This window comes from Stenella coeruleoalba, assembly GCF_951394435.1.
Source record: "Stenella coeruleoalba genome assembly, chromosome: 7".
Classification (NCBI taxonomy): domain Eukaryota; kingdom Metazoa; phylum Chordata; class Mammalia; order Artiodactyla; family Delphinidae; genus Stenella; species Stenella coeruleoalba.
This window is the reverse complement of record NC_137153.1, coordinates 34382757-34397594: the sequence shown is the minus strand read 5'-3', so window position 1 is coordinate 34397594 and position 14838 is coordinate 34382757. Positions and strand designations below refer to the sequence as shown.

At 52.7% G+C, this 14838-nt stretch overlaps 1 protein-coding gene across 6 annotated transcripts in view; it reads right to left on the bottom strand.

Moving 5' to 3' along the window:
- PHF2 (PHD finger protein 2) overlaps nt 1–14838 on the bottom strand; it is a 94515-nt gene that overhangs the window by 38929 nt on the left and 40748 nt on the right. For all 6 annotated transcript variants that reach the window (XM_079926842.1, XM_079926840.1, XM_079926841.1 and 3 more), the window contains exon 2: nt 3582–3667. In XM_079926842.1, the coding sequence (XP_079782968.1) occupies nt 3582–3667 (86 nt within the window). The remainder of the gene's footprint in view (nt 1–3581; nt 3668–14838) is intronic.

Here is a 14838-nt window from a genome sequence, read left to right as displayed (position 1 = left end):
AGATGGGCCAGGCATGGAGACCATCCCTGGGGGCTGCCTGGAAGGGTTTGAAACAGGCTGAGATGAGACTGGAGGTGAGGGAGAGCTGGTGGGGCCCTCAGGGTGCCTGTCCTTCACAGATGGGGACAGGGTGGGGGCTGCAGTCCTCCTGCATCCCGGTGGTTGTGGGGGTGAAGGGAGCTGACAACTGCCCCTGAGTAGGACCTGCCTAAAGCAAGAAGGGGAAAGCGCTAGGTGGATGGTGGCTGAGCTGACCTCTGTTCCAAACTGCCACCCCTTCCCCGTCTCATCAAGTCACAGCTCCTTGAGACTGTCTCCTACAACAGGTGATATTTACATCATGCTTGGTCTCCAAGACCAAGGTGTGAGTGCATACTATGGAAATCTGTCAAGATCCTACGAAGGGAGGTCTGGAGCTGGAACTTCTGCTGGCAGCACCAGGCAGACAGGAGATCCAAAGGGATCCAACTAGCTGGTAGTCATGTGACCCTAGGCAAGTTACTAGGTATCTCTGTGCTTCATCATTAATGCTAGTCCTGGCTTCCCAGGCTCCTCGTGAGCATGGAGTGCCCTGTGTCAGAAGGCCATGTGGGGAAACCAAGTCTTGGAGGGGGCATGCAGCCCAGCGATAGCAGACATGCAGGGGAGCAGTGGGCAGCAGGAGAGAGAAGCAGCATCTCCACTGCCTGCCAGGAGCTGGGCCTGAGAAGTGCATGCTGACCAGGGGCCAGTGGCAGTCCTGGGCCACCTGGGCTTCCCAGGCCCTCACTCGGGACTGGGCAGCTCCAAGAACCTCGTGGAGAGGCTGGAATACACCTGATACTGTGGCTGGAGCAGGTATGCTGGGACAACAGCCAAAGATGAAGCTGTGAGGCAGGGTCTGAGCTCCATGGGGCTACCCTTGAACCCCTCTGCAGCCCTGGCTGGTGGGTTCCCTCCCTCCCCAGGTCCCATGACCCTCCTAAGCCCAGAGGCTGAGCCTTCTCCTGCCTATGGTGGCCCAAGGCACCCTCTGACAAGGTGCCCAGGAGACAGCAGGAAGCTGGTGGGTCTCAGTGGGCCCCCCGGGTTATGGGGGCAAGAGGTGTCCCTAAGGCATTCAGCACCAGAGCCCGGCCCACCGTCCTAAGCGTGGTTCATCCCACCAGGAAGATGTGACAGCTACACCCGCCTCAGGCAGGAGGAAAGTAAGAAATTAGTAAGTTACCTCTTAAGCAGTCATAGCGCTAACAAGAGGCAACACCAGGATTCAGAACCACTTTAAGGGCCATGTCACCCGCTTCCCGTGAGCCTTCGTGTCAGTAAGGATACCTTGCCGAGTTCCCACAGGGACTCCTGGGTCTCACTCTACATCTGTGAATTGCGTAAACCTGTGAGGGTCACAGACCAAAATCAGTCCAAGGGACAGGTGGCAACAGCGTGGGGAGAGAACCCTGAGATCTGGTAAGAAACGCAAAGCTAGAGGGATATGGCCTCAGGCCCAGCTCACCCTGGGAACTCTGCCACCATCCCATCACGGTGCTCCATTCCCCAACTCTATCCTGTTCTGGTCCTCCCCCTGCCATCCCCACCTCACTGTGCCCGTCACAAATCTCACCCAGGCCAGGGCAAGGAAAGGAGGCAGGCTCATGGGCTTAGGTGGCCCCCAGGGGGCACAGGGTCATCGAGGGGGCCTTACTGTGGAAGGTGTGACTGGAATCCAAGCAGAAAAAACCAACCAGTGTGTCACAGACAGGCTCTGGTCAGGGCACACACATGTAAAATAAAGGGTGATGGGCAATCTAGGAGTGCACACTGGCGGAAGATGCTAAAACCAGTGCCTTCGTCCCTGATGGGCACACGGGCCTCAATAACAACAAGAAGTCTGGTTCACAGAATTTACAAATCACATATGCACACACACACGCGTGCACACATGCAAGACACACATACACACACACAGCCAAGGAGGGGCTGCCAGGTCCTGCCAGGCTGAAGTCCCACACTGTCTGCTGATCTAGAACAGCGCTCACAGAGGTGGCCCTGCCCCCCACCCTCCCTGAGCACCTCCCAGGGTAGCGCCTACCCAGGCACTCAGCTCTATATGGCAGGGGGTTGTCTCCCGGCCCCAGCCCTGATCAGCCCCCCACCCCACACCCAGGGCCACGAGATGCAGGACCTGGGTCCACACCCTGTTTGTCTCTCCTAGGCCCTGAGTTTTCCTGGAGGTTCATGAGGTGCCAGAAATTCAGGTTAAGCCACGGGGTGACAGTCATCCTCCTGTATCTGCTGCAAAGCAGTTACCAGGAGGATCGGGTCGTTTAGGGGAGTTGTGTTGTGAGCATCAGTGCTGCCAACTTCTAGGGGTATGAGGGTAAGTCAGGAACTTGAGAATCTTCATGCCTAGGAAGTTCAGAAGCCACCAGGCCTTTTCTTCTTCATCTTCTCATGCATTTACCTCATGCCCACATGCGCTGGAGGGCAGAGCACAAGAGCCGAAAGGAATACAGCTCCCATGGTCGCTTAGTGATGATGGGGCACAGGCCAGGCACAAAGAGAGGCCCAAGAAAAGTCAAGGAGAGGTGAGACCCCACTTCACTCAGCTTCCCAAGGGGCTGGCCTGGGCTCCCTTGGCTGGCCACGACTCACAGAACAGGGGTGCTGGAGGTGGGCTTTCACCCTGTGCTGGTGTCCTCCCTCTATGCCCACTGGATCCACAGGACTCACTCCACAAGGGCTACAGGGGTCCAGCCCCAGAAGGTCACAGCACTTCCCCCACACAGACCCGGCCTTAGAACTTGCCTCCCAGCCATGATGTGGGCCACCCTGGATGAGCCTGTGCCTTGGGGAGCCCCCACTGGGCCTCCCACACCCCCAGAGGGCCAGATGGAAGGGGAGGAGGATAAAGTCCTTGTAATGCACAAATAGTTTGAGAAAGGGAATTCTTTTGCATTTCAGAAATACAAAATTCCTTGGCTGTATACTTCAATTAAAAAAAAAAACAACTATTATTTTTCCTCCCTGTACTCTTACTTATTAATAATGTAGAACTGACAGGAAATAAAATGTTTTTCATTGCTGGCAAAAAAAAAGGGAGAGAGAAAAAAGGTGAACACCTAAGATTCCACGCAGGGGGTGCTAGAGAAGGGAAGGAGAGCAAATCTGCAACAATGCACATTCCTGGACCCCTGCAGAGAGATGGCCAGCTGGGCAGAGCTGGGCAGGGCTGGGATGGATGGTCCCTTGGACATTTCCCAGCCTATGTACCCATCTCAGGTTGCCTGGTCACTGCAAATGCTGGACTTTGCAACCCCTGCCCAGGCCTTTGAAGGCTGGTGGGCTCTTTGCAAAGGCCGTGAGGGGCCCCAGCTGCATGTGCAGGCAGGAGATGACCAGGAGGGGCCACAGTGGGCCCAGCAAGGCCATGAGGGGCAATAAATGAGGCAGGAGGTGGTTCCTAGATACCAGAGTCCCCTGGCTGCAACTACACAGGGCGGTTCACGTCAGCAAGGTGGGGTCCAGTTGGGGTTGGGGTCAAGGCCAAGCAGAGACCCTGCCCCCATAGTCAGATCCAAGGAGCAGCAGCATGGTGCTATACTTACGGGTGGACTTCCCATGGGTTTTCTCACAGTTTGGGCAGTGGTATATGTCGATGTCTGGGGCCTCCTCCTCTTCCACTCCAACACAGCTGAAACGAAGGAGAAACAGACATCATTAACCAGCAGTCAGCTGACTCCTCAAGAGCTTCCCCTGCAAAGATCTGCAGCACCTCCCACTCACTTTTCAAGAGGAAGGGCAGGGTAGCATGAGGGCAGCTGGGGCAGAGTGTGTGTGGGGACAGTGGCCCACATGGATGGGATGGGAGACTCGAAGTGGAGAGGGAGGGTCAAGAAAGACCTCACCATATGTGACTGGGAAAGGCAGAGGGAACCAGCCATCCTTTGGGCCTGCCTCCATGAGGGCCATTACTGCCCTGTCCCCACAGAGCCCAGGGAGGTTGAGGCGGGGGGGGTGGTGGGGGCGTGTCTCAGAGCCAGGGCACCCCCACCATTTCACCATAGGCAGTTTGCAGCCATAGGCAGGGCCCCTCCGGACCCCGTGAAGGGGACGGCTTTAAGTCACCTTCCCCAGGGAGCTGTATCATGGTGCTGGAACAGCTGGATATCAAAACGGTGAAGTTGAACCCCTACCTCACACCATATACAAAAAATTAACTGAAGATGGATTAACAATCTAAATATAAGAGCTAAAACTATAACACCCTTAGAAGAAAACACAGGAGTGAATCTTCATGACCTTGGATTTGGGCATGGATTCCTAGAAATGACACCAAAAGCACAAGAAACAAAAGGAAAAAGACATAAATTAGACATCATCAAACTTTAAAACTTTTCTGCATTAAAGGATAGTATCAAGAAAGTGAAAAGGCACTATGCAGAATGGGAGAAAATATCTGCAGATCATATTACCTGATAAGGGTCTATCATGCAGAATGCATAAAGAACTTTACAACAAAAAGACAAATCAATTTAAAAATGGTCAAAGGATCTGAACAGACATTTCTCCAAAGAAGAAATACAAATGGCCAAGAAGCTCATGAAGAGAAGCTCAACATCCTTAAGTCATCTGGATGCCACTGAAATGCAAATCAAAACCATGAGATACCACTATACACTCACTAGGATGGCTATAATTTTAAAAAGAAAAAAACAAACAGGAAACTAGCAAGTGCTGGTGAAGATGTGGAGAAATTAGAACCCTCACACATTCATGGTAGGAACATAAAATGGTACATTTTCTATGCAAAACAGTATGGTGGTTCCTCAAAAAGTTAAACAGAAAATTATAATATGACCTGGCAATTCCACTCCAAGGTATAGACCCGCAAAGAACTAAGAACGGTTTCTCAAACAAATCCTTGTATACAAATGTTAACAGCAGCAGTAGTCACAATAGCCAAAAGATGGAAGCAACCCAAATGTCTGTCAACTGATGAATGGCTAAGCAAACTGCAGTGCCGCCATACAATGGAGTAGTATTCAGCCTTAAAAAGGAATGAAGTGCTGATGCACACTACAACAAGGATGAGCCTCAAAAGCATTGTGCTGAGTGAAGGAAACCAGACACAGAAGGCCACATATTGTGATTCCATTTACATGATCATGCCCAGAATAGGTAAATGCAGAGAGACAGAGGCCGACTGGCAGCACCAGAGGGTGGGGGCAGAGGGGAATGGGGAGTGGCTGTTTAGTGCACATAGAGTTTCCTTTTGGTATGAAAATGTTCTGGAACTAGACAGAGGTGATGGTTGCACAACACTGTGAATGTATTAAATGCCACCAAATTGTTCGCTTTAAAATGGTTAATTTTATGTGATGTGAATTTTATCTCAAAAAAGAAAGAGAAAAGAACCTGGTGGCCCTGTGAGAGTGACCCCACCCATAATCACTAAGGCTGGCTGAGTGCTGACTCTGCATCTGGTAGCATCAAGAACTCTACATTCATTTTTTTTTGCAACAACCTTGCGGTAATCGGGATAATTATCATTAGCCCTATTGTACAATGAGGAAACTGAGGCATGAGAGGTTAGCTGTCTGCCCACACCCAAAGGTCTCCTCACCGTTCAGAGGGACAGTTCTCCCCCCACCCTCAGCCACTGGCCCAGGAGGAGCACTCAGCAGACAAGACCCTCTGCAGGCCACCAACGCCCCAGGGTCCCTGGGCAGGACACTGCCTGCCACAGCTGCCGCAGTCCGACAGCCCTGGGAACAGAGCCTGAAGCCCAGAAAGACCTTGGCAAGTGTTTTTTGAAAACATAAAGTTCGGTCTTCACTTCAGAACGTAAATGGTAATAAAGTGAAAGAAATCTAAAGAGTCAGATGTAAAAGACAAAGCCATCAAAATCAGAACATGAGGGCATATTTGCTCTCATTATGCAAAGTGACTTTCTAAACAAACAAACAAACAAAAAAGAAAATGGAAAGGAAAACGGAGAAGACACTGATGGATTGAAACAGTGCTCCAAATCATGAAAACAAACTTCAAAGTGCTATGAAAAGTATGTACAGCAAATATAGCAAAGTTTTTCTACTCTTCCTCCATGAACTATATATACTGTGGGGATCTCCCAACAGAACAGGGCAGAGCCAGGAACAGAACAGGCACATGCTACAGCTGTGTGAGAAGGATACCCAACCTCGCTAACCACCCATGAAAGGCAAGCTAAAATCACAATACATACCATTTTCAACGGACAAATTAACCAAAACCGAACACATTAAACTGGTAGCATGCCACATTGGCAAAGGCACAGTGAGGACAGTAAACACAGCCAGATCTTCCCAGCCCCCAGGCATGGGGCACTCCCTGGAGGCTGGGGCAGCAGAGGATAGCTTCTCTCCACCCAGGAGGAGGAAGAGCTGGCTCACCTGAACCCCCACCCCCTACCCAGGGCTAGCCCACCAGGCCTGACCCTCTGCTCCTTCCCTACCAGTCTTCTCCAAGCCCCTGTCTTCCAGAGTCAGGCTACAGAAGGGTCCTGTGCCTTGGGTCTCCTCTGCATGGCAGGCCCCGAGCTGGCTGTCCTCAGTTTGCTCATCCATAAAGTGGGCTCATGATACCAGCGATCACACCAGGGTGAAGATGGCTCAAACCCAGCAACTGTAGAACTGGGCACACAGTGAGCCCCCATCACCCATACCCACCAGGAGCCACGGACTGAGACAAAGGCAGAGCCCTGCAACTGCTCAGGATTGGCCAGGTCCAGAGACTGGACCCAGAAGTTACACCCCATGTCCACACCTGGAGTCCTGTGAAAATTAATAAACAGACCCTCATTTAAAATGGAGTCAGGAGGCCATAAGGGAGAGCTCTTACACCCTATCACTCAGTGTCAGTTATAGACCCAGAGGAAGAGACTACACCTTTGTATCTCCAACAGGAAGAATGTTACTACTTTACTACCCAGAAGGAGGAAGGATTTCTCCTTGCCTGGCAACAGCCCAGCCAACCAAAGGCTGTCACACTTAGTCAATGAAAGCCACTATATTTCGAACTCCCAGTTTCCTCCAATGGACTCTTGTTTTACAACAGCTCCTCCCAACTCTCCCTTCTCTATAAAAGAATGTTACTCTCCTTTGTTCCCTGGACTTTCCTGTGGCTTGCCAGAGATTGCATGTCCCAAATTGCAATTCTTTGCGGTGCCTGAATAAACCCATTTTGCTGGTAAAATAGCTGGCTGTGTTACGATTTTAGGTCAACAGTGCATACTGCACGTCCACACTGGACAGTGGCTCCAGGCTATCTTCTCACTGGCAGCCCCTGGAGCTCACAAACACTGAGGATGGCCGACCTCCCCTGATGGGTCTGCCTCTGTTCCCTGGCCCGGTGTGAACCCCTGCCTGCCCAGGTCCCAGGGGCCCCAGGGACAAACAAGGAGGCTGCAGCAGGTTCTGCTGCAAGGCCTCTATGTGCCGGCACTGACCCTGCAGGTGGGCAGGATGTCTGAGGTCAGATGACACAGACTTAGGGCCCTTTCAGGAGGTCGGGAGTCAGGTGCACCTTGGAAGGTCCAAGGGGCTTCTCTGATGGAGGCTCCAGGTCAATCAAAAGGAAGGAAACCAATGTGCCTTAAAATACAAAACCCCACTTGGCGTTCCTCAGGCCTAGTTACTGGGACTGGCTCCCCAAACACTACCTGCTGGTCCCACGCATCCCTGAAGCCTCACCATGCTCTGGAAAGCCCACGGCAGGGGCCCCTGTGACAGGTGTGGAAGCTGAGACACAGGGGTCACGACCATGTGCACTGTGCATGACACCCCAACTCCACCCCTGGGGGTCTTTAGAACACCACCACCTGGTGGGCTCAGGTCTCACCTGGGCCAGGATGGGTCTGGCTGTTTGCTATGTTGTGCAGGAAGGCCCCGGGACTGAAAGAGAAAGTGAGAAGCAGGGAAGGTGGGTTCTGTTCTGCCGGGAACACCTTAGAGCTACCCCTCACCTAGGAGAGGCAGACAGGCCACCCACCCCATGGAGACCACTGCTGGCTCACAACAAGAGCTGGGCACCCAAGGACTGCCCTGATGGACGTGGGGGGCTCAGCACACCCAGCCTGCTAGTCCTCCTGTGTCTACAGCAAGGCACCCAAGAGCCTCACCTGTCCCCTGCCCCCTGCCCCTTGTAGGACTGCAACAGACGAAAGCTCTATGAGGATACAATGAGCTTCTTGGTGGAAGGTGGGCATCACTCTCCTGGGAAGCAGGCACTAGAGCCTGCCATACACTCCAGGCCCAAGCAGGGGCTCGAAGTTACCTGCAAATGGTCCAAGGGAAAAAGGAGGATGAGGGGCATCACCTGCAAGCTGGGCCCTGGACATGTCCGGGCCCAGCTGCATCCGTGTCCCCAAGATCATCACAACTGCACAAGGTAGCCCCAGCTGCAGCCTGGGAGGGTCAGCCAGGCCTTGGGCTGGGCTGGCCAGGTGAGCACACTGTGGTGACTGGGGGAGGGCATGAGGGTAAGAGGGAGAGGGGCAGAGGCAGGGAGAGAGAGTGGGGGAGGTAACTCAGGGCACAGGGGAAAAGACCAGCAGCTGGGAGAGGTGTTGTGGGGCCAAGGCAGGGGAGCCCTACACAAACCTCGAGGCTAGATGGGGACAGAATCACCCAGGACATCAGTTCTGAAACAGAGCTCCAACTGCGACAGCCCTGACACCTTGGAGAAAAGACGCATTCAGCCAGATAATTGTGGCGTTTGTCCTTTTTAACTCTGGTGAGAGCAGCAGTCCCCCAAGCACCCCATAGGCCACATGGCTTCCTAAAGGACAGAAGCTTCAGGGGCCAAATCCAGCCTGCCCAGCCCCAGTGCCCAGGATGGAAAGCCGTGGCCCACCCAGGGGGTGGGCAGCAGGCAGAAGCACAGGCTGCCAGGGCCAACATCAACACGGATCCTGCTGACCCCGCTTTCCCTCCCTTGGAGAGAACCCAGGTCGCTGGCACCCAGGACTCCAGGTGCCTAGGAGAAGACTCAAATGAATGAGTGATGTTTCCACCAACCTGTAGACCTCCCAGGGGCCCAGGGATGGCTCTGCCCATGTGACAGCTGAGGGAGAGGCTGGGACACAGACCGAGGTTGGACCCAGGCCTCACAGCATAAAGGGAACCTGGAAACCACCTGCCCGGCACACGCAGACGGTAATGCAGAATGCTCTGTGCGGGCAGGATACTGCTAAACTAATTTAAAAATAAAAAGAATGAGGTAGATTTTTACATCCTGACATGGAAAGATATCCACAGTAATTGTAAACTGAAAAATCGTAGGTAATAGGAGAATGTGTATGGTATAATTACTTTTGGTGGAAAACCCAGAACAAAATTATGGGGTGTGTGAATGTGTGTGTGTGTGTGTGTGTGTGTGTGTGTGCGCGCGTGAGTGTATGTGCACTGCATGTATGTGTGCATACATATGTACGTTGCACATGTGTGCATACATGTGTGTGCAAGTGTGTGTGGGGGCCCATGTGTTCCTGTCTATGTGCTCATTCAGTCCACCGCACTCACCTTGACACTGAGGGGGCAGGTGGTGAGAAACAAGGAGAGATGCAGCTGCATTTTCAGGGGCTCACGACCCAGTGGGGCCGGGAACTGGTTTGATCTGAGGCACCAGCAACCCCAGCATGCCAGAAAGTCAACCCCAAACAAATAATAAAGGTAATTTGGTACCCAGAGCCCAGTGAGTAGAAAGACAACAGAATTTTCAAAGGCAGAGGTGAGTGGGGGATAAGACACCAAAGAAAATGACCAAGAAAAAGGGAACTGAGGGGTGGGAGGCTGCAGATTTCAGACACTTGCAAAGGTGGCAAAATCGTCAGAATTGCCAAAGTGGCCAGCCACCCTTGGGAAGTCCTGCTCCCAAGGAAGCCTGGGTTCCCTGTTCTTTGTGCAAAATCTGAATCTGCCTCTTGGAGATGCTCTGGTTGTGAGACCCTTGTGACACCAAGGGCCAGGGGGACCGAGAGAGGAAGCAGCTCTTCTGAGGTCGTCCCACAGTAATCCCTGCTCTGCCATCCAATAGGGCGACTTCCAGCAGGCCTTTCTAGAATCCCAGCCCCAAGCATGCAGGGTATGACCTCATGGTGAGAGCCCTGCCAGAGGAGCTCCCCAGGGCACAGGCTCCTGGCCCGGCCTGGGCACCCCACCACACTCCTCTGCTCAGCCTTTGAGAATCAAGGCTGGAATTTTCTCATGAATCCACAATTAGATTGCATTGTGGTTTTTTTCTATTGTGTTGTCAAGAATGTTGATTTAACATAAACCAAAACTTCTGTAACACTGTTTTGACTTTTTTTTAAGTCAGGGGAGGAGCCTCAAAAAAGGAAGTGGCCCCTGTCAATTCCCGAGGGGAGGGGGACGGGCAAACCTCGCCTCACATGCCAGCCCCTGCAATGTAAAGCACCGAGGAGCTCAGAGGTGGCACAGTTGATGTGTCAATAATGGTCATGATGCAGGTGGGGCCACTGGGACCAGGCACTCATCCTGCCCATGGAGGAATTAACATGGGAAGCAGTCTCCCCAAATATGGTCGTGTGTGCCAAGAGCTTTAAGAAGGATTTTATCCTTCAGGCCAGTAATTCCACAACTACAAACCTGTTATAAGGCAGAAAGTAGAAATGCATACAAGATTCACATGCAAGATGGTCCACCTCAAGATTATTTAAAACAGCGAAAAATTAGGAGCAGTAAACTTTTCCAGCCAGGAGGTCAGATACCCAGGTCATGCTAGGCTCGCACAGCAGAATATTATGCAGTCATCAAAACTCAGGTTTTATTTTTGAGTTTACATGTTTAAGATCTGCAGACACTAAAACTACAGCCCTGGCACACAGTGATACAGAAGGGCTCCACACTGGTGCCGGGCAGTGGCATGCTTGTTTTCTCTTTACACTTTTCTGTACTTTCCTAAATCACTGAAAATGAGTGTGTATTCTTTTTATAACAAGCAGCAAAATTCCTGCTTTATTTGGAAAGTCAGAACGGTGCCCCTTCCCAGCTCACCTCCTCCCACATTTCTTGGGTCCTGGTGCCCCACTGAGAAGGGCTCCTGAGCTGTCCACCCTGCAGCAAGGCTGGGACACCCATCTCAGGGCCCCTGGGTCTCCCCCAGGGAGCCCGATGGAGGGGAGAGGCCACGTTGGAGACAACAGGGAGAGGCAGGGCAGGCGGACACCTGCATGGAAGCCTGGGCTGGCCAAGGAGCCCTAGAAGGCATGGGGGTGCTCAGTGATTCCCCTCAAGATGACTTCATCCTATGTCAAGCCAGCCCCACTTCACGGCCATCCCCTTCCTCCCTCATCCTCCCCCATTCCAGCCTGCAGTCTCCAAAGGATACCCAGAAACTGGTCACTGACACAATTCCACACGATGCAGCCATGGGGACCACAACTCAGTCACCACTCGGCTTCAAGATGGTCATCAGCCACATGTCAAACTTAAGGTGGTCCTTTAGGCCCTAATCGTGTAACAACTACTAAATCACTGAATGCCCAGCCACTAGTCCAGGAGCCACACAACCTTCTCCACACGACAGGGGAGAAATCACAGTGGGAGAAGGGAACTGACACCCTCAGAGCCACACATGGGCTCAAGGCAGTGGGTCTGGGTTCCACCTCAGGATGCCCCCAGGCAACAGCTGTCCATGGGTTTTGTGGTTTCACCCTAAGAGCCTCAGGCATGTTGTGCAAGGGCCTCTCTGAGAGGTCCACATTTGCCAGGACCACGCGAAAAGGTGGCAAGAGCAGGTGGGGGCAGCCAAGTCTGTTTGCACCCCACAGCTCGTACACCAGGCTCAGGAGCCTTCACAGTTTCCAGTCAGCCAAGGGCCTGCTGTGCAGGAGTAGGTAGCAAACACTTTGCCACAGGAGGAGGTGGAGGGTGCAGTAAGGACTGGACCCCTGAGGCACCTGAGCCCTCATAGGACAAGTTCATAAAGAGGAGCAGGAAAGGGGAAAGAGAAAACAGCCAGACCTGACCCAGCTGGAAAAGCCTGGCCCCCAGGGAGGGGGGCGCCTGTGTGCGTGGGATGACAGGGTGTCTGCCATGGCCTGGGGGGCGGTAGGTGACACTGCGCCACAGAGGAGGGTCTCACTACCAACCCTGGAGGGCAGTCAGCCCGGGGAATCAATATATCAGGACCCCCAAGAGTCACACAGACCATGTGGCTTCCACCTGGACCTCGTGGGGACCCAGCCACAGAGCAATGACAGAGATTTGGGGGGGGTTGGTCTGTCTGCTGAGCTCAGATGCAGACTTGTGGGGAAAATCCACACAGTTGTTGTCAGAAACCACTATGTTTTGCGGTGACTATTACACAGCCACAGATAACCAGGACTATGGGGAGGGACTGCGTGCTCAGAAGAAATGAAAACAGGTTCCAGAATGTGAAGAACAATTGTCCTCCCAGCCCCTGCCAGTGGGGCAGGTAAGCTCAAAAAGGATCGTATGTACAGTGCCCAGCGCCATGCCTGGCACAAGCAGGAGCCTGCAGACAGTTTACTGCTCGTTGTAGTCATCGTCACCATCACCATCATCATCAGTACAGTCATCACCATCATCACCAGTATCATCACTACCATCACCATCACCATCATCATCATCATTATCAGCAGCAGCAGCATTTTCTCCTGCTGGTCTGATGGATCATGACACATGCTCTCATATCTGTCAGCAAGTGGCTGAGAGCAGAACTCCAGAGGGAAACACAGAATCCATATGGAAAGAATGTCAACATCTATTCTTCTTCCCAGATGTGTCACATCCACTCCTCCAGGACTCTGAGGTGAATGGACTCCAGCCCAGCCCCTCCCTATCTCCAAGGAGAGAATAAGGGGCCAGTGGCCTCTGACCAGCTGAGCCCCACCCCATCTTGCCCAAAGTTTTTCCTTCCTGGCCATAATACCTTTGTTTGTGCTTCTCCACACTTTCCTCAGCAGGATGGGGCACCCAGGGGAAACAGGAGCCTCCGGGGGATGGAAGATATGGGGGGTTGGAAGCCATGGGGGAACAGCAGCCATCGGGGGGACAAAGCCACGGAGGGGAGGAAAGCCATGGGGGGATGGAAGCCACAGGCAGACACACTGGAGAGGAGTCTCCGTCATCCTCCAGGCCAACCCAGAGAGCACCACTCACAGGAATCTGGAGGAAGCACCACTGCAGGGGAGGAAAGCAGAGCCCAAAGAGCCTTCACTTCTTTAACTTCCCAATTTATCACAATCTCTAAAAGAAACACTTGCGTCCATACTTACAGTGGAAGCAAACATTCATAGATGTACCTTGTAGGACATGTGGGGTTTCTCCTCTCTCTTAGTTCAAAGGTTTAAACAAGGTGAGTCATGACCCTATAAACTGATGTTTATAAAACCCACTCCAGTGGGTGCAGGTGGAGGTCAAGGTCTCCAATGTCCACACACCTCTCTTGCCAGCCACCTTGGAGCAGGTGACTCACGTCCCTAGTCTCCTTCACCTGGTAAAGGCACCAAAGGCAGTATGAGGGGCGGTGAGAGGATTGACAGGATAGAGAGGAGCAGGGCAGCGGGTAGCAAGCACGAGGCCCCGGGAAGGGTCCCAAGCTGGGCGGAGTACAGCCCTGGGGAGTCTACAAACAGGTGCCACTATGAGATGGACAGGACCCAGGCCCTCCCCTGGCACAGGTGAGGGACTCAGGCAGAGGAGGTAGGTGACAGGTCTCTGCCTGCTCAATGTCACCATCACCTGAGAGGGCTCTCCCGACCCACTTCCCATTTTGAAATTTTAAACCCTATAGAAAAATTACAATGGATGCCCATGTTCCCTTCACTCAGGTTCTCCAATGGTTAACAATTCCCCTTATTTGCTTTATATCTCTGTAGTTTTTTTCTGAAACACTTGAAAATATGTTATAGACATGAGGACCGGCCCCCTAATTCATCAGCCTGCAGTCTCCTAAGAACCAAGCTGTCGCCACCATAACCACAACATCAAAGTTAACACCGTAAGATGTATCCTAATGCACATGTCTACATAGTCACATTTTCCCGGTTGTCTTGACAACATTCCTCACAGCTGTTTGTATATTTGACCCAGAATCACACATGGCACCAGCTGCCCAGCCTCTGGGCTCCTTAAATGGGGGTGAGGGATGCTATTTGTCTTTGGCGCTATCGCCTTTTGCAAGCTCCAAGCCAGTGATCTCCTACAGACACTGAGTTCTGGACTATCTGGTGTTCCTGCCCAAGCACACCTGACACGAGTGCCCCATGGGTGGTGCTGGTGCAGGTCACAGACTCGGGTCAGGCTGTGCCCCCATGGGCATGCACCCTGGAGTCTCTTGGCCAGGGCAAGTCCACTATCAGGTGATGAAGAAGCGACTTTGTGAGGGGTCACTCTGTTGTCCCCACAACGTCGGACCTGCGGCCTCAGCGTCCAGGGCTGATCCAGTCATTGCCCTGGGGTTTCCACTTACCAATATGTCCTAGCAATTATATTGTCTTGGCAATATGTCCAGACAAGATGGTAGAGCCTTTGGGAAGGTTCTGAAGATCTGGACCCCAAGCTCCACCTAACTTATTGGATTAGGCCCATTTCCAAAGACAAGCTGGGGTCTGGGAGCTGCTACAACAGTGCCTATTTTAGGAAGCCAGGTGGGGCCGGACCTATGCTCCTCTCAGCTCTCACCTGGGGTTTCCATGAGCCATAGGGGCTATAACTTCCTTCTTAGGGGGACACACAACCCCTTCCAGAAAAGCAGCCCACATGCGTAGCATGAGTCCCAGGCTCGCTCCTGATTAGCAACCTTGGCCCTCAGCCACAGTCTGTGCCCAGGTGCCAG